This window comes from Podarcis melisellensis, assembly GCF_964234715.1.
Source record: "Podarcis melisellensis genome assembly, chromosome: 3".
Taxonomy (NCBI): domain Eukaryota; kingdom Metazoa; phylum Chordata; class Lepidosauria; order Squamata; family Lacertidae; genus Podarcis; species Podarcis melisellensis.
Window position 1 is genome coordinate 2,792,974 of NC_138530.1, and position 24,825 is coordinate 2,817,798.

Here is a 24,825-nt window from a genome sequence, read left to right on the forward strand (position 1 = left end):
GGTGATGGGACCAGTGGTCATGATCTTCGCAACAGCAAGGCAGTGATCCATTAAGGGGATCTCGGTTACTCTTAATTATCATTAACTAATAATTCTCCTCACAATCTTTCTTGCAATATTTCAAATAATCATCCTTACAAAACTTCTTGCAATCCTACTAGGGTAATTTGTTCATTACAATTACTTTTCAAATAGTTCTTATACTTACTCCAGTCTTCTAAGAATCTCTGGTCCCGCAGGTTTTGAATCCTTCCTTTTAATTTATCCAATTCTGTGTAGTCCATCAGTTTCATCCGCCATTCTTCTTTCGTCGGTCATTCTTCTTGTTTCCATTTTTGTGCCAGTAATATTCTCCTGCTGTAATTGCATATAGAAACAACTTACAATCTTGTCTATTAATATCATCTCCTACAATGCCAAGACAAAGTGCTTCTGGTTTCGTAATAAATGTATATTTCAACATCTTTTTCTTCTCATTATATATCATTTCCCAGAGGTTTTTCACTTTTTTACATTCCCACCACATGTGATAAAAAGTTCCTTCCTTTTCTTTACATTTCCAACATTTATTACTTATTTTATATATTTTAGCTAATTTCACAGGGGTAATATACCACATACATCATTTTCACCACATTTTCTTTCAAAGCATTGCATGCAGTAAATTTTAACCCTTCTTTCCACAGTTTTTCCCAATCTTTTAGCTGTATATTATACCCAAAATCTCTGGCCCAATGTATCATAACCGACTTTACCTCTTCATCTTTCAAGTGCCATTCAAGCAGCAATTTATACATTTGAGACAAAAATTTATACTTATTATTTAATGCATCTGTTTCAAATTTTGAATAAGTCTCAATCTAATCTTTGGGGTGGGGCAAATTGCTTCTAAAGCACAATTTCGTCAAAATGACTGGGTCCCCCCCCCCCCCCGGAATCTGATTTCTCCAATCTGCAGAAGATTGCCACAACTTTTTTCTTTTCTCCCACCCCTTCGTCCTGCACACACACACACACACACACCTGGCCTTTCCTGCTTTCTCACTGCAACTCTGTTCTGCAGGAAGTGATCAAGTCGATCCTACAGAGCGGGAGGATTGGTCCGGACATCCAGCTCGCTGAGTGCTACGGATTACGCCTGAAGCACGTGAAATCGGACGAGATCCACTGGCTCCACCCGGACCTGACGGTGGGGGAAGTCCAGGAGAAGTATGAGTGTCTGCACATTGAAGCCGAGTGGAGGTAGGAAGTCAACGACCATGGCTGGAGGGAGCTGATGGGATTTGTAGTCCAAAAGTGCTGTGTTGGTTGGAGCGGATGGGAGTTGTAGTCCTAAAGGGGCTGCGTTGGCTGGGGCTGATGGGAGTTGTTGTCCAAAAGGGGCTGCGTTGGCTGGAGCTGATGGGAGTTGTAGTCCAAAAGGGGCTGTGTTGGTGGAGCTGATGGGAGTTGTAGTCCAAAAGGGGCTGTGTTTATTGGAGCGGATGGGAGTTGTAGTCCAAAAGGGGCTGCGTTGGCTGGGGCTGATGGGAGTTGTTGTCCAAAAGGGGCTGCGTTGGCTGGAGCTAATGGGAGTTGTAGTCCAAAAGGGGCTGCGTTGGCTGGGGCTGATGGGAGTTGTAGTCCGAAAGGGGCTACGTTGGCTGGGGCTGATGGGAGTTGTAGTCTAAAAGGGGCTACGTTGGCTGGAGCTGATGGGAGTTGTAGTCCAAAAGGGGCTACGTTGGCTGGAGCTGATGGGACTTGTAGTCCGAAAGGGGCTGCATTGGCTGGAGTTGATGGGACTTGTAGTCCAAAAGGGGCTGTGTTGGCTGGAGCTGATGGGACTTGTAGTCCAAAAGGGGCTGTGTTGTCTGTAGCTGATGGGAGTTGTAGTCCAAAAGGGGCTGCGTTGGTGGAGCTGATGGGAGTTGTAGTCCAAAAGGGGCTGCGTTGGTGGAGCTGATGGGACTTGTAGTCCAAAAGGGGCTGTGTTGGCTGGGGCTGATGGGAGTTGTAGTCCAAAAGGGGCTGTGTTGGCTGGGGCTGATGGGAGTTGTAGTCCAAAAGGGGCTGCGTTGGCTGGAGCTGATGGGAGTTGTAGTCCAAAAGGGGCTGCGTTGGCTGGAGCAAAATAAATGCAAAATAAATAGCAAGAACAGGCAGATCTCAGCGTAGCACTCAAAGCGGAGAGGTGTGGCACTCAAATTGGAAGCGTAACCCTCCAAACGGAGTACGTTCGGCTTCCAAAAAACGTTCGCAAACTGGAACACTTACTTCCAGGTTTGCAGTGTTTGGGTTCCAAGTTGTTTGAGTACCAAGGAGTTTGAGAACCAAGGTGCCACTGTACTGCAATCTCGGGGGGCCGATGAGTTCCAAAGATAAGATCCTGCCAGGAAAACCGGAGAGAGGTGTGGAGATGCTGGATGTGATCTTCAGGCAGGTGAAGCGATGGGTATCGTAAGATTAAACTGTCCTGTCCTTTTAAGGTACGACCTCCAGATCCGCTACCTCCCGGAGGACTACGTAGAACGCTTCCAAGAGGACCGGACAACGCTCCTGTACTTCTACCAGCAGGTTGGAGCCTTTGTGTTTATCCCGGGCGCAACTGTGTTGAGCCATGTGGCGCTGTGCTCTCTTTTTGCATGTAGGCGAAAGGGTGATATTTCTGCCATAGATCAGCTGCCTGGCATGCAGAAGGCCGGTGGTTCAATCCCCAGCGTCTCTAGGTATGGCTGAGAAAGATTCGAGCCTGAAACCCTGGAGACCTGCCTGCCTGCAGGACAGTACTGAGGCAGAATCATAGAACTGGAGGGACCCCTGAAGGACATCTAGTCCAACCCCCTGCAATGCAGGAATCTGTTGCCCAACGCAGGATTCGAACCCGCAGCCCTGAGGTTAAGAGTCTTCTGCTGAGCATCTTCTTGTATGATGCATCTTCCTATGCACCTTTGTACATTGAATTTGATGTGTTTCTCAGCGTCTTAAGGGAAACCATTTTTCTGCTGCAATAATAATAATAATAATAATAATAATAATAATAATAATAATAATATATTACCCCGCCCATCTGGCTGAGTTTCCCCAGCCACTCTGGGCAGCTTCCAATCAAGTGTTAAAAACAATACAGCATTAAATAGTAAAAACATCCCTAAACAGGGCTGCCTTCAGATGTCTTTTAAAGAGAAGATAGCTGCTTATTTCCTTCACATCTGAAGGGAGGGTGTTCCACAGGGCGGGCGCCACTACCGAGAAGGCCCTCTGCCTGGTTCCCTGTTAACTTGGCTTCTCGCAGCGAGTGAACCACCGGAACGCCCTCGGTGCTGGACCTTAGTGTCTGGGTAGAATGATGGGGGTGGAGACACTCCTTCAGGTATACTGGACTGAGGCCGTTTAGGGCTTTCAAGGTCAGCACCAACACACTGAATTGTGCTTGGAAACATCCTGGGAGCCAATATAGGTCTTTCAAGACCGGTGTTATGTGGTCTTGGCGGCCGCTCCCAGTCACCAGTCCAGCTGCCGCATTCTGGATTAGTTGTAGTTTCCAGGTCACCTTCAAAGGTAGCCCCACGTGGAGCGCATGGCAGTAGTCCAAGCGGGAGATAACCAGAGCATGCACCACTCTGGGGACAGTCTGCGGGCAGGTGTCTCAGCCTGCATACCAGATGGAGCTGCTAGACAGCTGCCCTGGACCCAGAATTGACCTGCGCCTCCATGGACAGCTGTGAGTCCAAAATGACTCCCAGGCTGCGCACCTGGTCCTTCAGGGGCACAGTTACCCCATTCAGGACCAGGGAGTGGATGGTGTGCAAGGATGGAAGTGAAACCAGATGCTTCACGGCATGCACTTTTCGGCACCCGAGAAGGGGAACCCCAAAAAGGGATTCCCCCCCAGGCAAAGTAAAGCCCCTTTGCACAGTCCACTCAAACCTTGTGCAGCGGAAATGTCTGGTATGTCGTGCCTGCGGCTGAAACCTCACAGACAGCTGTCGCTTTTCATATCACTCAGAATCCGTTACCAGCTAGCGTTCCCCAACCTGGTGCCCTCCAGATGTTTTGGATGACAACTCCCATCAGCCCCAGCTGGGTAGTGGAAAACATCTGAAGGGCACCAGGTTGGGGAACGCTGCAGTACCCAAACCAGATGTGTCACCCTGCCTGTTCAGAAAATATTCTCTTCTTCGTAACAATGGAGGCTCAGTGAGTAGTAAGAGCTTGGTTTGAAGCTGAACAGTTTCAGTCAGGGGTCAGCAAACTTTTTCATCAGGGGGCCGTTCCCCTGTCCCTCAGACCTTGGTGGGGGCCCGGATTATTTTTTGGGGCGGGGAATGAACGAATTCCTATGCCCCACAAATAACTCAGAGATGCATTTTAAATGACTGTTAGAAAAATGGTGGAATGATATTTTATGGATTTAGCAGAAATGCTATAAGAAGTTAAGTATATATAAGTAATTTAGTCTTAATGGGAAATAAAGTTAAAAAATATGTTATTTATAATATGATAGAAAATAGAGAAAGATGGAAAGGATTTACTGAAACAAGTACTAGAAGTGGGATACAAAAAGGGAGGTGTGAGGAAGTCGAGGAAACAAGGGAATGAAGGATAGAGAATGGAAAAGGAGGGATGTTTTTAAATTGTTTTTGTTTTGCTTCATTTATGTGTTTAGTTTAATGGGTTTTGGTTGGGTTTTGTATTGTTTATATATTGTATTGTTTTGTTTTTGCTTTTTTTCCTCTTCTGTTTTTTTCCTTTTTTGTCTTTTTTTCCCCCTCCTTTTTTGTAACTTTAAAAAGTAATAAATATTGTTTTTTTTAAAAAAGAGATGCATTTTAAATACTGTATTTTTCGCTCCATAAGACGCGCCAGACCACAAGACGCACCAAGTTTTTGGAAGAGGAAGACAAGAAAAAAAATATTCTGAATCTCAGAAGCCAGAACAGCAAGAGGGATCGCTGCGCAGCGAAAGCAGCAATCCCTCTTGCTGTTCTGGCTTCTGGGATAGCTGCGCAGCCTGCATTCGCTCCATAAGATGCACACACATTTCCCCTTACTTTTTAGGAGGGAAAAAGTGAGTCTTATAGAGCAAAAAATACGGTAAAAGGTCACATTCTATCCATGTAAAAACACACTGATTCCTGGACCGTCCGCGGGCCGGATTGAGAAGGCGATTGGGCCAGATCCGGGCCCCAGGCCTTAAGTTTTCCTACCCATGATCTCAGTGATGTGTTGGATGCAAACATCTTCATGATTTAGGCTCTAAGGCGTGAGGAACGCTGCCTTTGCATCGGAGGGTTTTGCAAATTGCAAAGCTTCCCAGCTGGCCCTGAACTCCACCCTGCAGCCACGAGTTCCAGGTCTTGCTGTCCATATTCCCCACCCGCAAAGGAAGTTTGGTGTTGCAGAATTTCAGACAGTGTCTGGTACAGTGTGGGAAAGGGCGATTGTGGCCCTTGCCTTGTATGCGGCAGGGCTGACATGGCCAGAAATGGAGCAAAGTTTATTCCTTGCTTTAAGGAGGTCAGGTGGACGATCTCTGGACTCCCTGTAGATTCATGCTGGACAATGGAGAATTAATTTGTGGAATTCACTGTGCGGATCGCTCTTTCGTTTAGATGTCAGTTTGGGCGGAAGGGAATAATAATAATAATAATAATAATAATAATAATAATAATAATAATTTGTTATTTCTACCCCGCCCATCTGGCTGGGTTTCCCCAGCCACTCTGGGCGGCTTCCAACAGAAGGTTAAAAATACATTAAAACATCAGTCATTAAAAGCTTCCCTAAACAGGGCTGCCTTCAGATGTCTTCTAGATGTCAGGTAGTTGTTTATCGCTTTGACATCTGGTGGGAGTGCATTCCACAGGGCGGGTGCCACCACCAAGAATGCCCTCTGCCTGGTTCCCTGTAGCTTGGCTTCTCACAGGGAGGGAACTGCCAGAAGGTCCTCGGAGCTGGACCTCAGTGACCTCCTCTTTAACTGGTCCTCTTCATATTTCTGCTTCTTTCAGCTCCGGAGTGAGTACATGCAGCTGTATGCCAGCAAAGTGAGTGAGGGCATGGCCCTTCAGCTGGGCTGCCTGGAGCTCAGGTAGGTGGGCTTGCTGGGGGGCGAGGGGGGAGGTTACACCGAGCGCATGAGCCTCTGGGTTACACCATCTGCCTGCCTGCCTCTGGGTTACACCATCACAGAAAACTTGTCGCTCCTGCAAAAGCACTGACCTGTCCCCTACTCTGCAACGGAACTGGGCGAGCTGGAGGAAAGGAGCATTTCGTGTCTGCAGGAAGCTCCCAAAATCATGTATGGGAGTTTGAGGGAATCCAAAAGAAAGTCAGAGAGACCGAATAAGTACAGGAGGGATGCAGCGGAAGGAAATTGAGCCCATTTAGGATTGAGTGTCGCCATAGTGGTGCAGAGAGTGATTCCCGTGTGCGTCTCCAGAGCAATTTCAGGAGCAATGCTTGCAAAACCCAGTTGTTGTGGGGCATCTGGTCGGCCCCTGTGAGGACAGTTTGCTGGACTAGATGGGCATCCTTTGGCCTGATCCAGCTAAAGACTCTTCTTATGTTCTTACCATTGGTGCATGGATTACACGGTGCTCTGTTCTCACGTAAGCTTCTTCTTTGGCGATCCCTCGTAGCCGAGTAAGATTGTCTTCCATAAACACAGTTTAACTATGTGTCCGTAATTGACTGTGGAGGCCAATTCTAGACCCACACATCCTTTCACAGTGGGGACATTGATTTCCAGGTGGGACTTGATCCCGGTGTGGATTTGCCAAGCGTGCCTTCCTCCTAGCACGTTTCTCCCTTGCGTCCTGAGTTTGAGTGTCTTCAAAGCCCATGACACCTTTGGTAAAGGCTGTTCTCCAATTGGAGCGATCGCAGGCCAGTGTTTCCCAATTGTCGGTGTTTATACTACATTTTTTAGATTTGCCTTGAGATAGTCTTTAAACCTCTTTTGTTGACCACCAGCACTACGCTTTCCATTTTTAAGTTCGCAGTAGAGTAGTTGCTTTGGAAGATGATCATCAGGCATCTGCACAACATAACCAGTCCAATGAAGTTGGTGTTGAAGAATCATTGCTTCAACACTGGTGATCTTTGCTTCTTCCAGTACATATGTGGGGAGCCACAACATTATTCGGAAATGCGGGGAGGATGCCACTCCTTTTCTTCTCCCAAGCATTGGAGACCTACGTTGCTCACTAGGGAGAATCTGCAAGAGTGGAAAGTTTCAAAATTCACATGTCACAATATTCACCAAAAACTCTTTTTTCCCCAGTGCCAAATTGTGAGCTTTCCCAGCATCTAGCTTGATTTTGGCCACCTTCCACCTCAGTGCTCAAATCCTCCCATTGGGGCAGCCCATCCCTTGAAGACTCAGCCCAGGATTTTGATATTTACCATTTGAGTGTTTCTTAAAATTTGAATATGCAGATGACACATTTGCATGTTTTGTTTCTTGCTTAGATCTAACTTATTTTCCTTCCTGCAGGAAGCCCCATGTGGCAAACAGTAAAAAACAAAACAAACAAACACAAAAAACAAGGTTGTTTTGGGAAATGAGTTAATTCAAAATATCTTTTTTATTATAAAATTTTATAAATTTTCCAATTATTTTTTAACAATCTCTATCAAGTATAATTAACAAAAGAAAAAGACAGATACAAGATTCCAATGCACCCCTAGACCTCCCTCCACCCTTCCATGGTTTCCATATTTAACATTTCTTGCCGCATATTTTATATCCTCCATATTTTCCATTTAACTCTTACAGCTTAGGTCTCTGTCAGCTCACGAGTGTTCTTTAAGTCTTGTTAAAGAGCTCAGCTGTTTACAGCAGTCTTCCAAATGCAAGATAAATTTCTTCCAGTCTTTATTAAAATCTTGGTCTTCCTGGTTTCTGAGTTTCCCAGGCGTTTTTGCCATCTCAATGTAGTCCCATCAGTTTAACTTGCCATTCCTCTCTGGTAGGGACCTTTCCATCTTTCCATCTCTGGACCCACCAGCATTCTGGCGGCTGTCGTTGCATCCAAAAGATCACAATGGGTTTTTGCACTAGATTTGGAATTCTCCTGGATCACAAACACCAAGGGGAGGGAAGGCTTGGCTTCAGGGCCATCAGCAGAGGAATCCCAGTTAGTTATCCCTGCAATCTGAACCCACCTGACTGATGCCACCTGCACGCTCCCCTCCCATCTAATCTGGACCATCTCTCTCTCTCCATCCCAGGAGGTTCTACAAGGACATGCCTCACAACGCTCTGGACAAGAAATCCAACTTCGAGTTCCTAGAGTAAGTAGACAACATTCTTACATGCGTGCAATTTCTCCTTGAGTCTCTTTGATTTTTAGATACAAAGTTGAGCCCTTGGTGCATCTACTCTGTCCAAGTAAGTCTGATAAATGTCATTTGGAACACTGGGCACCTTTCCAGTTAGGCATTTGATCTGGCCTTCCACAAATTGTCATGCAGAACTTTTTTGGTTGGAAGATTAAATAAGAAGAGTTTGTTTTAAGAGCCTCTGTGCGTTCTATGTCGAGCTTAGGGGTCTGCTCTTGTTGTCGCCATTTCACTTTGGTACTTTGGTGTTCTGTTAGTGCCTGCTTGTTATTAACTGATAAACTGTGGACCTCTTTGGATAACTGGGTTATTTGAGAGGCAATACCTCTAATTTAGGGACGCAGGTGGCGCTGTGGGTTAAACTACAGAGCCTAGGGCTTGCCGATCAGAAGGTCGGTGGTTCAAATCCCCGCGACAGGGTGAGCTCCGTTGCTCAGTCCCTGCTCCTGCCAACCTAGCATTTCGAAAGCACGTCAAAGCGCAAGTAGATAAATAGGTGCCGTTCCGGTGGGAAGGTAAACAGCGTTTCCGTGCGCTGCTCTGGTTCGCCAGAAGCTTAGTCATGCTGGCCACATGTCCTGGAAGCTGTATGCCGGCTCCCTCGGCCAATAAAGCGAGATGAGCGCCGCAACCCCAGAGTCAGCCACAATTGGACCTAATGGTCTGGGGTCACTTTACCTTTACCTTTGGTTTGTAAAAATACGTGCACTGTCTCTTTTTTCAAGTTGTGCTTTCTACAGGTCAGTTTCATTTGTTGTGAGACAATAGTGTTGCATACAGCGTTAGGTTAGGAAGAAAAGGGGGAATGGTGAGTGGGTTAGTGTATGTGTGGGGGTTTGTGTCAGCGTCACTTGTGTGGGCTCTCTTACTATTTGCTTGTATTTCCTTGGCGGTGAGAGAGGTTGAGGGTGGCCCAGGGTGTGGTTGGTTGTCTTTGCTTGGCTGTAGTGAAATTTGTTTTTGTGTGTGAGTGGGGTATGTGTGTGTTTTTGGATCAGGTTAGCCATATTGATTTGTATGCTGTCGGCGGCTTCTTGTTGTTGTCTTCTTGGGCTGTGTATGTGATAAAGGAGAACCATACTGGGGTGAAAGCGTCTTCTATTTGTTGCCTCAAATGCATTTCGAGTGAGTATGTAAAGCCCTGAAATATACTCGGAGTCGAGAGTGGATTTCATGCTCTTTATTCAGCTCATAGTGGTGATGAGGAGGAATGGAAGTTCCGCCAGAATGTCTGCTTTATATTTACACAATGGGCCCCACGTGATTGGCTAATTCTGGGATTCTCCTGTAGGCCAATCAGGTTGCGGATTCACTTCTACCCGGAGTTGGATTGGGTGGCTCCTGTGGACCAATCAGACTGCTGCAATCTGAATCCTATTGTTCTAGGACCAATCAGACTGCTGCATTTTGGATCCTATTCAACTCAGTACATAACGAGCCCTCTCTGCTTTCTCTTTCCCAGGAAGGAAGTGGGTCTCGATCTGTTCTTCCCAAGGCAGATGCAGGAGAATCTGAAGGTGAGACGTTCCTTGGATGTCAAAAATGTTCATAGACTCATTGGAAAGGGCCCTGAAGCTCAGCCAGTCCAAGACATCTCAGCCAAAGCATCCATGGCAGATGGCCAGCCAGCCTCTGCTTAAAAACCACCCAAGGAAGGACAGCCCTCAATCTCCCAAGTGTCTGAGATGCATATTAGCTTTTGGGGGAATAAGTGGAGAGGAAACTCCTTGGGATGTTGCATTCTCCTAGTTTCCCCAAGCTTCACATTTCACCCAGCCTTTGCCAAACGGGTGTCTTCCAGGAGTTTGGGACTACATCAGCCCCAGACGACACAGCCGCGGTGCTGCCCATACGTTACTGAGCCATGTTCTTGCCTAAAATTACAAGGCCTGTAACTGCTTGAGTGCAGGATACCTTAGGGACCACCTGACCCCTTAGATCCCAGCCCAGAGCCTAGGGCTTGCCGATCAGAAGGTCGGTGGTTCGAATCCCCGCAATGGGGTGAGCTCCCATTGCTCTGTCCCTGCTCCTGCCAACCTAGCAGTTCAAAAGCACGTCAAAGTGCTAATAGATAAATAGGTACCGCTCCGGCGGGAAGATAAATGGCATTTCCGTGCGCTGCTCTAGTTCGCCAGAAGCGGCTTAGTCATGCTGGCCACATGACCCGGAAGCTGTACGCTGGCTCCCTCGGCCAATAAAGCGAGATGAGCACCGCAACCCCAGAGTTGGCCACGACTGGACCTAATGGTCAGGGGTCCCTTTACCTTTGCCTGCTAGTGGTCTCTATGTGTCCAGCAGAAGCTATGCAGTCAGTCTAGCGGGCTCAATTCTGTGGAATTCCCTCCCATTTGGGATTGGACAGGCCCCCTCCCTGTTGAACATCTGGTACCCAATGAGGAAGACCTTTTCATTTTGGCAGGCTTGTTCCAATTTTCTGAATTTACGGTTGGTTAGTTTTTTTTGAGGTTTTTTTAAACATGTATTTATTTATTTATATCATAACAAAGTATAGTAACAGATGGCAAATGCAAAGTGCTATCTAGAACTGAGTGTATAGGAGCAGAATTCCATACCAATGTCAAAAGTAATAAATTAATATCACATGGTTCGCGGTAATGCAAGCGGGTTTGCATTATCCTGTACGTTATTACTCCAGTACATGATAAAAACCAACAACCCTCAATTTCTTGATACACTATCTTGTGGTCTGCCCTCTCTGGTTCTCACTGTAATAATAATAATAATAATAATAATAATAATAATAATAATAATAATAATAATTTCATTTATACACTGCCCTTCCCAGTTCAAAAACCGGGCTCAGGGCGGCTAAAAACAAATTTAAAACACTTAATTCTAAAAGCAGCATAAAATACAGTATAAAAACATGAATAACAATAAAATTCAAAGTTCAGAAATCAATTGAGGGAAAATCCATCTAATAAGCATTAGATAATCCCCAGGGCTAGCTGGCTGAATTGGTCCTACTTGGTCCAGCAAGGAGGCCAGGGGAGAATTAGCTGTGGGGTCTCAGAGTGGGTAATCTTCATAAAAGGGGAGGGGGAGGGAATAGAGGGGAATAAAAGATCAGGCTGAATTCAAATTGAAAGCTAGGAATAGCTCTGTCTTACAGGCCCGATGGAAGGAGGATAAATCCTGCAGGGCCCTGGTCTCCTGGGACAGAGCATTCCACCAGGTGGGAGCCATCACTGAGAAGGCCCTGGCCCTAGTGGAGGATAATCTAACTCCCTTAGGGCCTGGGACCTCTAAACTATGGTTATTCATGGACCTTAAGGTTCTCTGCGGGGCAGACCACGAGAGGCGGTCCCATAAATGCGAGGGCCCAAAGCCACAAAGGGCTTTAAAGGTCAAAACCAGCACCTTAAACCTGACCCTGTACTCCGGGAGCCAGTGCATATAAACTTCACCATGCATACTATGTCCCACATCCATTCTCTCAGGGATGATGTCCTCTTTTTTCTCCTATTTTTGACAAATAACTCTGGCAGTGGCTAAGAAGCACCACATTAATCCTGTCCTCTGTTAGTGCCGTTTCTTTGTCTTAGGAAAATTAGAAGGTTTCACGGTTCATTTTAACAGGCTTCACCTTTCCTGTATCTCCTTTGCAACCGGGCTGTAGGCTGCTTAGAAACCGTGGGGCGAACTGGTGCAGAGATCCTGAAAAAGAAAAATATTTATCAAAACAACAAACCGTTCTAAATTGTAAATATTAATTTTCCGGACTTCCCATAGTCTGGACCTTGACGCATATCTCCAAATCTCAATCCTGCCTCTCGTCGTGATTTCCAAATCTCGATTTTTCACACTCTAAACATCTTTGTCTCTGGCTCTGCAGTTCTCAATCATGTCAGAAAACATATAATTTATCTTTTTTTATTTTAGCTTTTTGTTTTTATTGGATTATGATTTAATGTGTTAATTGGATGTTTTTTATTGGAAAATTAATAAAAACTATTTAACCAAACAACAACAACAAACCGTTCTCCTCCTCTGCTTTGCTCCCCACAGCCCAAGCAGTTCCGCAAGATGATCCAGCAGACTTTCCAGCAGTACGCCCTCCTGCGGGAAGATGAATGTATCTTGAAGTTCCTCAGCACTCTGTCCACTATTGCCAACATTGACCAGGAGAGCTACCGCTGCGACCTGATTGTGAGTGTCCAGTTGTCTCTTCCCACCTTCCTTCAAGCCGGGCTATGGCTCTGTTTTCTCCCCATGTGTCTTGAAATATACTCGGAGTCGAGAGTGGATTTCATGCTCTTTATTCAGCTCATAGTGGTGAGGAGGAGGAATGGAAGTTCCCCCAGAATGTCTGCTTTATATACATTATTTACACAAAGGGCCCCACGTGATTGGCTAATTCCGGGATTCTCCTGTAGGCCAAACAGGTTGCGGATTCACTTCCACCTGGAGCTAGATTGGGTGGCTCCTGTGGACCAATCAGACTGCTGCATGCTGAATCCTATTGTTCTGGGACCAGTCAGACTGCTGCATGCTGAATCCTATTGTTCTAAGACCAATCAGACTGCTGCCTTTTGGATCCTATTCAACTCGGTACATAACATGTCTCAAATCACATTTGCTCATTGCATCAGTGCAGTTGGATCGGCAAGTCCTAGGCTCTGTGGTTTAACCCACAGCACCACCAGCATCCCATAGTAGCACCTTGGAGACCAGCTAAAATTAGTTGGTCTCTAAGGTGCTACTAGAAGGAATTTTTTATTTTGTTTTGACTACGGCAGACCAACATGGCTACCTACCTATAACTAGGGTATAACAACTTAGAATTGCAAAAAATATTGCTTTTCGGACTAGTCTCATGGTTGTGAACTTACCTTGTTTTTGTATTGTAGTTACCAGCTTATTTCCTTTCTTTTTTACTATTGTTATAAATGTGTTTACAAAAAAAAAAAGTGAAGTATTCACATGCAAAAACCGATTGTTAATGGCCCGGATTTCTGAAACTCCTAAACCTAACAGAACTGTTGAAGGGAATTATGGGAGTCTGAGCCCAAATTCCATTTCGTTATCAATAGGGGACACTTGACCAGGGTTCGAGAGCATCAGGAGAGCACCCCAAAATGACATTCCTCTCTTTTCCCTTTTCCAGCAAGGATGGAGCATCACAGTAGACCTGGTGATCGGCCCAAAGGGAATCCGGCAAATGACCAGCAAAGAAGCAAAGGTAAGGCATTTGAGAGCCAGTGTGGTGTAGTGGTTAAGAGCGGTAGTCTCGTAATCTGGGGAACCGGGTTCGCTTCCCCGCTCTTCCACCTGCAGCTGCTGGGTGACTTTGGGCCAGTCACACTCCTCTGAAGTCTCTCAGCCCCACTCACCTCACAGAGTGTTTGTTGTGGGGGAGGAAGGGAACGGAGAATGTTAGACACTTTGAGACTCCTTAAAGGGAGTAAAAGGAGGGATATCAAATCCAAACTCTTCTTCTTCTTCTTCCATAAATGCACCGAGGAAAAGGCATTTTCACGCACTCTTCAGCATCCTTTTGTGATGCCTCTTTGTGGTTTTGCTTTGTGGCCTGGCTCCGTGAGAGTCAGAATGCATGCTATAAATCAGGCATAGACAAACTCAACCCTCCAGATGTTTTGGGACTACAATTCCCATCATGCCTGACCACTGTTCCTGTTAGCTAGGGATGATGGGAATTAAATGAAAGAAAGAAAAGAAAAGAAAAGAAAAGAAAAGTATAAGTAAAAGAATGCATACTATATGTGACTAGCCTCCAGCAGCACAGATGTGGAAAGCCTTCCTTATTTACCTGACAGGAGCTCAGGTCTTGCAAAGGCACCCCTACGTCATACCCCTGTTGAAATCAACAGATGTTAAGTTATTAACTGATTTGAATGAGTCTTCTCTGAGCGTGCCTTAGTCAATGCGGGTGACGCTGTGGTCTAAACCACTGAGCCTCTCGCGCTTGCCGATCGGAAGGTCGGCGGTCCAAATCCCCGCGATGGAGTGAGCTCCCGTTGCTCTGTCCCAGCTCCTGCCAACCTAGCAGTTCGAAAGCACACCAGTGCAAGTAGATAAATAGGTACCACTGTGGCGGGAAGATAAACGGCATTTCCGTGCGCTCTGGTTTCTGTCAGTGTTCTGTTGTGCCAGAAGTAGTTTAGTCCTGCTGGCCACATGACCCAGAAAGCTGTCTGTGGTCAAACGCCAGCTCCCTCGGCCTGAAAGCAAGATGAGCACCGCAACCCCATAGATGCCTTAGACTGGACGTAACCATCCAGGGGTCCTTGACCTCTTACCTTAAGTTATAAACCGATTTGAATGAGTCTTCTCTGAGCTTGCCTTAGTCAGATACAACCCACTGTATTCCCCTGCAGCTTGATGGAGGTAGAAACTGTCTCTCATGTCTTGTTACACTGCCATTTCTACGGGGATATACGCTTGGTATTTATCACTCCTGTTATACAAAAATCTCCAAATGGGTCTGAACTTCAATGCCTAAAACTCCTGGTAGAGGATGAATCTAGAGATCACACTAAGGGTGGCCAAATTCTGTGTGACTGCCATAAAACTTAGGGAACAAGCTGTACTACCGAAATGATTAATATTTTAAATGATAATTTTAGGTTATATTTTAGTGATCAAGATTTAATATATTTTTTTTAAGTGCCACTATAACTGAATTGTCTCTGTTATACCCAATTTGCAATTCCATGTATTCCTGTTGTGTTTTATGATTTTCCTGATATTGTAAGTGAGCTGGAACTGGTTTGTGACCGTAATGCTAAAAATCTATTCTAACCCACTGCATTTGACCCAGCAGATTGGCTTCTGCCAGAATTAAAGAGCTAGCAAACAAAACACATTCTCAAGTACACTGTGTGGGTTGATTTTGGGGGCTTCACCGCAGAGCCTCAGGCTATCATGCTGTGCCCACTTTTACCTGGGAGTAAGGACCTGTGAATGCAGCAGGCCTTTGTAGACTTATGTAGGATGCACAGTAAATCTGCAGGATTTAGAAGCGAGGATGGGTGGACATGAGTCAGGGTGCTGATGTTCTGCCACGCTCATCCTTTGCACAGCGCCCACCCACCCAGACTTCATTGATCGCTGTTGCAAATGAAAACCTCTTTGTTTGTTTATGACTCACTTCAGCCCACGTGCCTAGCCGAGTTCAAGCACATCAAATCCATAAAGTGTTCAGCCGCAGAGGAAGGAAAAGCTCTCTTGCAGCTGGGACTTACGGGGAACCCCCAGGTAAGGAGGAGACATAGGGGAAATAATGCAGAAATTCATTATATATGGGGAAATCACTTGCGGGGGGGGTGTATTTGGCAAATGTGCTGGTGAAACTGGAGAAATGGGCACTGAAATACTACTGGTGAATTTTGTAGGACTTTAATAATAATAAAAATGCGGGACGCGGGTGGCGCTCTGGGTTAAACCACAGAGCCTAGGACTTGCCGATCAGAAGGTCAGCGGTTCGAATCCCCGCGACGGGGTGAGCTCCCATTGCTCGGTTCCTGCTCCTGCCAACCTAGCAGTTCGAAAGCACGTCAAAGTGCAAGTAGATAAATAGGTATCACTCCGGCAGGAAGGTAAACGGCATTTCCGTGCACTGCTCTGGTTCGCCAGAAGCAGCTTAGTCATGCTGGCCACATGACCTGGAAACTGTATTCTGGCTCCCTCGGCCAATAAAGCAAGATGAGCACCGCAACCCCAGAGTCGGTCACGACTGGTCCTAATGGTCAGGGGTCCCTTTACCTTTAATAATAATAATAATAATAATAATTCATTTATTCCCCAGCAACTCTGGGTGGCTCCCAACAGAATTAAAAGCACAATAAGACATCAGACATTAAAAACTGTTGTGGAAATGTGGCACAACAATGTGTTCTGCCCGGGCACTGAGGTCCAGCACCAAGGGCCTTCTGGTGGTTTCCTCGCTGTGAGAAGCCAAGTTACAGGGAACCAGGCAGAGGGTCTTCTCAGTGGTGGTGCCCTCCCTGTGGAACGCCCTCCCATCAGATGTCAAAGAGAAAAACAACTACCAGACTTTTAGAAGACATCTGAAGGCAGCTCTGTTTAGAGAAACTTTTAATGTTTAATAGGTTATTGTATTTTAGTGTTTTGTTGGAAGCCGCCCAGAGTGACTGGGGAAACCCAGCCAGATGGGCGGAGTATAAGTAATAAATTATTATTATTATTATGACAACAAAAATGGAAGGATGAGAAAGTGAGGACGACAACGTGGGCAGATGTGTCCTTATCTACCTCTCTCTGGAGAGAGAGGGGTGCAATCTGGTGCCCTCTAGCAGTTGCTGGTGTAAAACTCCCACAATTCCTGATTATCAACCATGCCTGGTGCTGGCACTGATCTGGAAAACTCTTGCCACAGTCCTTGGACTCTTTGGGGTTCTCCCCCAGGCTGACAAACAGACACCCTCTCCCTTTTTTTGCTTTGCAGTCCTTGGCGATCAAAACAGCCTCTCTTGCCGAGGCAGAAAACATGGCGGACTTGATCGATGGCTACTGCAGGCTGCAGGGGGGATTGGACACCTCTCTCATCGTCCGTCCCAACAGAGGTGAGAAAGCAACCCCTTGAGCCTGGCCAAGACATACCATCTTCACTTGAAGCCCACCTCCAAGCCCCACCACCGTCTGAGGTTGGGCAGTGCATGTGTGTGTGTGTGTCTGGAGACGGAATCTTCTTGGCTGTGACACCTAGTGGGTGGAATGCCCTTGCCAGCGAAGCTTGCCCAGTGCCCGCTCTGAGATGTTTCTAGTTGCATGTTGAGACCCTGCAACCCCCCCCCCCCGTAAAGAACAAGACACCAGGACACAGATATTAGGTTAATGTTATTGGGCAAATTTTGTTTTGTTTTTTTTACAATAATATTTATTAGTTTTCAATAAACATAACAAACAAACAAAAAAGAATATACAACAACATAACAACAGTATAGAAATAAAAAAAGAAAAAAGAATAACAGACTTGACATACCTAGACAGAAAAAAAGAATCAATTAATTAATTAAAATCCATTTTCATAAACATTTTAGCTGACTTCCTCTAATCTCCTCCATCTATTATAATTTTTTTTCCAGAAGTCCTTTACCTTGGGACAAGTCCACCACATATGATAGAAGGTGCCGCCTTTTTCTTTACATTTCCAACATACATTGTCACAGTTATGGTACATCTTTGCCAATTTGACAGGGGTTAGGTACCATCTATACATCATTTTCATAATATTTTCCTTTAGTACATGCGGTAAACTTAACCCCTTTCTTCCAAAGTCTCTCCCAATATTGGGCAAATTTTGGCCACAACATTATTGATTACAGGCTGTGAGCGGTATTGGCTTAGTTTATAGCAGCAAGCCAAGAGGAAGCCCTCTGGCTCGCTCCAGTGTTTAAATTGTTCCTGGCCATGCCCCCCCCCCCCCAGCCACCGGATTGGCCGGACATGGCCGGGATCCCCTGACCACTTGGTCCACCACAACTCCTCCCCGCAGGTAAGTGGAGCAGATTTCCAGATGACGTGTGCTTGCAGCCCTGATCCAGATTTGTTTGCACAAAGTTTGCGCTTGACAGGCTAGACAACGTCACCATCTAGTGACCCAAATGTCCTATGACAAAAGAAATTTGCACTGGAAAGCGCAGGATAGCAACCGCCAGATGGCAGTGCTGTTGCAAAAATCTTGGACGAACAATTCCTACTTGATCTGAAAGCTCCCTTTTTATCTGCCCAGATATTCCAACATCGCACACAGCTAGGTTTGATGGTCCAGCTGGTTTACTCAGCGGAGACCCTGCTGAATTTTATTGTATTGCTTTGTTCTTATACCTGCCTGTCCTCCTGGGCGGTCGATAAATCCCCTAAATAAATAAATCTTCAGTGAACATGCAGTGACTCCCCAGTGAAGAAAAGTTGCAGCATTTGGGACTTTTTAACTTAGAGGAAAGGCAAGAAAGAGGCGATGTGGTAGAAGTTTATAAAATTGAGCGTAGCGTGAAGAAAGCAGACAATCTTGCCCTCCTTCCGCATAACACTAAACTCATGAATATTCAGTGAAGCTGAATGTTGGAAGATTCAGGACAGATTAAAGGAAGCCCTTCTTCATGCAGCATGTAGTTGGACTATGGAACTCCCTGCCACCAGAGGCAGTGATGGCCAACAACATAGATAGCTTTAAAAGAGGGTTAGATAAATTCATGGAGGAGGAGGGGACTATGGGAGATTCTGACTAAATATCAGGAAGGACTTTCTGACAGTAAGAGCTGTTCGTCAGAGGAACAGACTCCCATGAGACGTGGTGGACTCTCCTTCCTAGGTTTTTAAGCAGAGGTTGGGTGGCCATCTGCCATGGATTATTGAGCTGTGATTCTTGCCTTAGAGGGGGTTGGACTAGATGACCCTCGGGGTCCCTTCCAACTTGACGGTTCTATATCAGTAAGAAGGTGGGCTGGCGTCATCAGGCCATGAATGCTTCCAGGAGGGGGTGCAATTGACTGTTCCAGAATCCAGATCAGAGATGCCTCGTGTTTGTTTGGTGGGGTGGATAATGGAACCGAGCAAACAAACACCTGGGAGAAGAATGGGATGGAATAAGGGAAATCTACTAGTCCCTGGTGATTTGGAGACAAGAAAAGAAGCAAGCAAACCCATTTGTCAGCAGCAACAAGATCGGGAGGCTGAGCCCAAGCTTTGAGTTTCGCATGTGCTCTCTTAATGTTCCTTTCCCTCTTCCTTCCCCCACAGAGAATGATAAAAGGATCAGCCTGCCCCAGGTCCCAGTACAGTAAGTATGAATCCTTCTAACCTATGGTTTTATATACCTGTTGTCTTTGTCCAAGGAGTTTTCATGGCAGGAATACTGGAGTGGCTTGCTGGTTCCTGCTCCAGGTGGATCACGTTTGGTCAAAACTCTCCACTATGACCTGTCCATCTTGGGTGGCCCTGCACAGTGTAGCTCATAGCTTCTCTGAGTTATTCAAGCCCCTTTGCCATGGCAAGGCAGTGATCACCACAGATGGTGACAGCAGCCACGAAATTAAAAGATTGCTTCTTGGGAGAAAAGCAATGACAAACCTAGATAGCATTTTATAAAGCAGAGACATCACCTTGCCAACAAAGGTCCGTATAGTTCAAGCTATGGTTTTCCAAGCAGTGATGTATGGAAGTGAGAGCTGGACCATAAAGAAGGCTGATCGCCGAAGAATTGATGCTTTTGAATTCTGGTGCTGGAGGAGACTCTTGAGAGTCCCATGGACTGCAAGAAGATCCAACCTCTCCATTCTGAAGGAAACTAGCCCTGAGTGCTCACTGGAAGGACAGATCCTGAAGCTGAGGCTCCAAGACTTTGGCCACCTCATGAGAAGAGACGACTCCCTGGGAAAGACCCTGATGTTGGGAAAGATGGAGGGCACAAGGAGAAGGGGACGGTAGAGGACGAGATGGTGGGACAGTGTTCTCGAAGTTACGAGCATGAGTTTGACCAAACTGTGGGAGGCAGTGGAAGACAGGAGTGCCTGGCGTGCTCTGGTCCAGGGGGTCACGAAGAGTCAGACACGCCTAAATGACTAAACAACAACCTATGGATACCAGATTTCTTTCAAGGAATCCGGGGACACTTTCTTTTTCTCTTTTCTTTTTCTTTTTTTGAATTACATGCTTTATTATTTTAGGAAAGGGTTGGCCAGAGTTCTTGAACTTTTTTTGGGGGGGGCAAAGTTTTTGACACCAGGCAGACGGAGAAGCCCATCTGTTTGTTGTTGTTGTTTAGTCATTTAGCTCCGAGGGCCTTCTGGTGGTTCCCTCCCTGTGAGAAGTGAGGTTCCAGGGAACCTTGCAGAGGGCCTTCTCGGTGGTGGCACCTGCCCTGTGGAACTCCCTCCCACCAGATGTCAAGGCAATAAACAACTATTTTACTTTTAAAAGACAACTGAAGGCGGCCCTGTTTAGGGAAGCTTTTAATGTCTGGCGCTGTATTGTTTTTAATATTTGGTTGGAAGCCACCCAGTGTGTGTGGGGAAACCCAGCCAGATGGGCGGGGTATAAATAATAATAATTATTGTATATTATTCACCGGAGACTCTTTCTGCCCTCAGGCACATAGAGGAGAGGAGGTCCACGCTGAGAGAGAGCTTCAGTGGGGGTGAGTTGAATCATGTCTTTCTGCCATCCGATTCATGAGGACTGGCTGCTTCAGGAAAAAATAAAACGAATTGCAAGCTGAGCCAGAGAGAGCTTCAGCAGCTTCGATCCGTCTGAAGCCACTGGAGGAGTCGGTGGAAATTACGGAAGCGTAGTTTGTGCCCACCCAAATCCTGTTGTCCTTCTTCCACCTCTGACCCAATAGGTTGCACAGATTTACAAAGCATTACGAATTCTTGCCAGATCTTGTTTGGCCAGAGGCAATAACAAGGGCAGAAAAACCCACATACACATCAGAGATGATGCCTCTCTCTCTCACCTTCTTCAACATTTTGTTTTGTTTTCCTATTTCTATGCCTTTTTTTATTCAAATAAATCCCAAAGCGGCTTACAAACAAAAGATAAAAAATAGCACAACTCTTTGGGTGTGTTCTTGAGGGGCAGGTGGTTGTGGGGATGCCCTCGTGTTTCCGGCCTGCCTCCAGTTTTATATCAACATGTAATTAAAATACACAGTGGAATAATATTCAAACCATCCACAATTAAATCCTGACCCATTAAAACAGCATAACAATTAAAATGGGCTGCTTTGTTCCAGATTCTGATATTTATGCCGAAATTCCAGACGAAGCATCCCGGCCAAAGTCTGGAGGTAGGTACAACTTCTGGACTACTTGCGAATTAATTCTGCCCTCTTAGGAATGAATTGAGGCACAGGAGAGGTTGATTGGCTCCGGCATCCATTCCAGGGGTGGCCAAGGGGTGCCCTCCAGATGTTTGAGGACTGCAGCTCCTATTGCACCTGGCCATTGGCCAGGCCATCTGCTTTGGCTGATGGGAGAAGGAGTTTGACAGGATAGAGAGGGCAGCATGTTGGCGACCCCTGCTCTCTACCTTTGTGGTTCACAAGAAGAGGCCGTATCACAATGTAAGATGCAAAGCTTCCAATGAATTTTAGTGGCTTCTTACAGGAACAATTTCTATACCGTGGGGACTGGGTAGGGCAGGGGCAGTCCCAGTAGGAAATTTCCATCACTAGGATGCGGGTGGCGCTGTGGATTAACCACAGAGCCTAGTACTTGCCAGTCAGAAGGTCGGCGGTTTGAATCCCCGTGACAGGGTGAGCTCCCGTTGCTCGGTCCCTGCTCCTGCCAAGCTAGCAGTTCGAAAGCACAAAGTGCAAGTAGATAAATAGATACCGCTCCGGCAGGAAGGTAAACAGCGTTTCCGTGCGCTGCTCTGGTTCCCCAGAAGCGGCTTAGTCCTGCTGGCCACATGACCCGGAAGCTGTACGCCGGCTCCCTCGGCCAATAAAGCGAGATGAGCGCCGCAACCCCAGAGTTGGCCACGACTGGACCTAATGCTCAGGGGTCCCTTTACCTTTAGGCTAAATGCAGAAAGCCGTGCAATATTTTTTAAAGCAAAAACTTAGTGCAGAGTCTACTTCAGAGCTCAAAGAAACCGGGATTTTCAGGTTGCTGAGTTCTGAGTCCACTATGGCTACACAGAAACACACATCTGGCAACTGGAGCTAAACAGGTCTTTATGTATTCCTTCATTACAATTACATTCCACCTCCCGCCCCAAAAAAAGATTTAAGTTGTGGCATATTTGGTTCTCCCTCTCCTCATTTAACCTCCACAACAACCCTGTGAGGTAGGTTAGGCTGAGACACAGTGACTGGACCAAGGTCACACAGCGAGCTTCATGGCTAAGTGTGGATTTGAACCCTGGTCTCCCAAGTCCTCGTTTGACACTTTTACTATTACCACACCAGGCCACACTGACACACTGGGGAGATGGCAGTAATGGCCGTTTGCACTATATAGTGGTGATGGTGCTTTGCAGCGACCCTGCTGTGGAATGGGAAACACAAGAGCAGTCAAGTACAACATTCCTAGAGTGAACATGTTTACACATGGGGAGGAATGTTTGTCCAGCCAGCAGGTAAACTTCCTGTTTCCTTCTGGTCTGGGACAGACTTCCTTTGCATGGGACTAGAGGTGGGCGTGGCCTCACCTGTGCAGGTAACGACAAAAGCACAGGGCAGGGCAGCCATCATCTCTCTCTTTTTGACTACAAGCATCGAAGAAGCAACATCTGCTTAGCCAAAGATGCTCTCTTGGCCTCCAACCAAGAGAGGACAAAGGGACTGTCTCCTTATGGGATAGTTTCCAGCTGCATGTTACTTTTCTAAGCTAAGTCTGCCTTCTGGGATCCGACTGTGAACAGAATGTGAGTAAACTCTTTTTATACTTTTATAGAGGACTGTGTCGTGTCTTACCTTTTATGAGGGAATAAGGGGGAAATACCAGAACAGTTATTATAGAGGCTTTAGCGAGCCTGAGCAAACGCATCCGCCGTGAGTTTAAAAGGGGAATGTTACTCTGCTAAAATTGTGAACTTGTTAACACAAGTTGGAAAGGCTATAATAGAACAATATATCCTCCCCTGCATCCCTGAACATTCCCACACCTGCGAGGTTGGCCAGTATGATTATCGCCAAATTGCAAGAGGGCAGTTAAGATTTTGAAAGAGAGTGATTTGCATAAGCCCAATCTAGTGAGTTTGTGGCATTGCAGAGCTGAGATCTGGGTAGAGCATTTTTTCCTGCAGCAGAAGCTTGGCCCTTTAACCACTGCACACTGCCACCAATCTACCGCCTATGCCCCCTATTGGGTTGGCAGCTGCTGGCAGGCAAAACAGTCTCTCCCCCCACCCTTTCTGGTCTATACTGATGGAAGTTGTGCTTTTCCCTTTGTTTAAAACTGGTGTGTTGTTGACGCTTTCTCTTGCACAGCTCAACAGTTCGTGATCTCCCGGGAAGATGTCGTTCTGGGCCGGATTCTCGGAGAGGGTTTCTTTGGCGAGGTCTACGAGGGCATTTACACCAACGAGGTGAGCCATCATACGAGTTGGAAGGGACCACAAGGGTCATCTAGTCCAACCCCCTGCAATGTAACAATCCTTTGCCCAAGGTGGGATTCAAACCCACAACCTTGGGACTAAGAGTCTCATGCTCTACCTAGTCACCTATCCCAGAACTTTGAGAGCAGCAGGCTGCTATACAATATACCATCACTGGAGATCTTCCAGGCCACAGGCCTACCTAGGCTTGCTAAGCCTGTGAATTTGGCTCGCCAGGCCTTCTTGGGCAAACCATGTCCAATTCTAAATCACCTGACATCATTTGAAATCAGGTGCAGAGATCTCTTAATCTTCAATCTTCGCAGCCAATGCTACAGCGCTAAGACTGGAGACGGCGCTGTGACACTTAGAGCTAAGATCAAGAGGTGAGACTCTGCCTGCTCTCTAGCCGTAAACTGAAAGAGCAGGAAGCCTTAGTCTTAGCGCTGTGGAACTGCAGGACTGATTTCAGAGATAATCCTGCGTTTGTGCCTTTTACTATCCAAGAGCAAGTAGGGGCATGTCTCTGATCAGCGCTAAGACGGGAGGCAAGCCTCTGCCTCCTTAAACCACCTGATGGCATTAGAAAGGCGATTGAAAGGTGGGTGTTTGTGCCTACCTTTAAAAATAGGGATTACTCCCCAAAAAATGTTTGCATTGTGAGGAAAGCTCCCCTGCTATGCCTATGGGCAATGGCAGGCTCAATGGAACTTCCATGTTCAGGGGGAGTCTATCTCTTAATATTGGGTTGTGAGGAGGCAGTGTTTATTCCCTGTCCTGCATGTGGGCATTCCTGGTTCCCAGCTCCCATGCATTTGACTGGATTTAAGTCAGCCAGCAAACCCTGCCGTCTGCCCTGCTTAGCTTCAGCCGAGCTTTGAGTCTGCCTCTCGTTCCAGAGCGGAGACCGGGTCAGCGTGGCCGTCAAGACCTGCAAGAAGGACTGTACAGCTGAGAACAAGGAGAAGTTCATGAGCGAAGCAGGTACAAGGGCAGGCAGGCAGGCACCCACTAGGGACAGGTGGAAGGTGTGCAGAGGAGAGCGACCAAGATCAAGGGTTTGGGGAGGCAAGCCGTATGAGGAATGGTTGAGGGATCTGGGGGCATTTAGCTTGGATAAGAGTCCAGTAGACCTGAAGGAGCGTCTCCACCCCCATCGTTCTGCCCGGACACTGAGGTCCAGCCCTGAGGGCCTTCTGGCGGTTCCCTCGCTGTGAGAAACCAAGTTACAGGGAACCAGGCAGAGGGCCTTCTCTGTGGTGGCACCCGCCCTGTGGAACACCCTCCCACCAGATGTCAAAGAGAAAAATAACTACCAAACTTTCAAAAGACATCTGAAGGCAGCCCTGTTTAGGGAAGCTTTTAATGTTTAATAGGTTATTGTATTTTAGTTTTTTGTTGGAAGCTGCCCAGAGTGGCTGGGGAAAACCCAGCCAGATGGGCGGGGTA

At 46.6% G+C, this 24,825-nt stretch overlaps 1 protein-coding gene across 7 annotated transcripts in view; it reads left to right on the forward strand.

Moving 5' to 3' along the window:
• PTK2B (protein tyrosine kinase 2 beta) overlaps positions 1 to 24,825 on the forward strand; it is a 247,159-nt gene that overhangs the window by 184,290 nt on the left and 38,044 nt on the right. For all 7 annotated transcript variants that reach the window (XM_081903795.1, XM_081903789.1, XM_081903791.1 and 4 more), the window contains 14 exons: positions 1,064 to 1,242; positions 2,469 to 2,556; positions 5,994 to 6,073; positions 8,218 to 8,280; positions 9,791 to 9,845; positions 12,358 to 12,498; positions 13,457 to 13,531; positions 15,466 to 15,567; positions 16,778 to 16,895; positions 19,075 to 19,114; positions 20,424 to 20,470; positions 21,068 to 21,121; positions 23,270 to 23,367; positions 24,276 to 24,360. In XM_081903795.1, the coding sequence (XP_081759921.1) occupies positions 1,064 to 1,242; positions 2,469 to 2,556; positions 5,994 to 6,073; positions 8,218 to 8,280; positions 9,791 to 9,845; positions 12,358 to 12,498; positions 13,457 to 13,531; positions 15,466 to 15,567; positions 16,778 to 16,895; positions 19,075 to 19,114; positions 20,424 to 20,470; positions 21,068 to 21,121; positions 23,270 to 23,367; positions 24,276 to 24,360 (1,225 nt within the window). The remainder of the gene's footprint in view (positions 1 to 1,063; positions 1,243 to 2,468; positions 2,557 to 5,993; positions 6,074 to 8,217; positions 8,281 to 9,790; positions 9,846 to 12,357; positions 12,499 to 13,456; positions 13,532 to 15,465; positions 15,568 to 16,777; positions 16,896 to 19,074; positions 19,115 to 20,423; positions 20,471 to 21,067; positions 21,122 to 23,269; positions 23,368 to 24,275; positions 24,361 to 24,825) is intronic.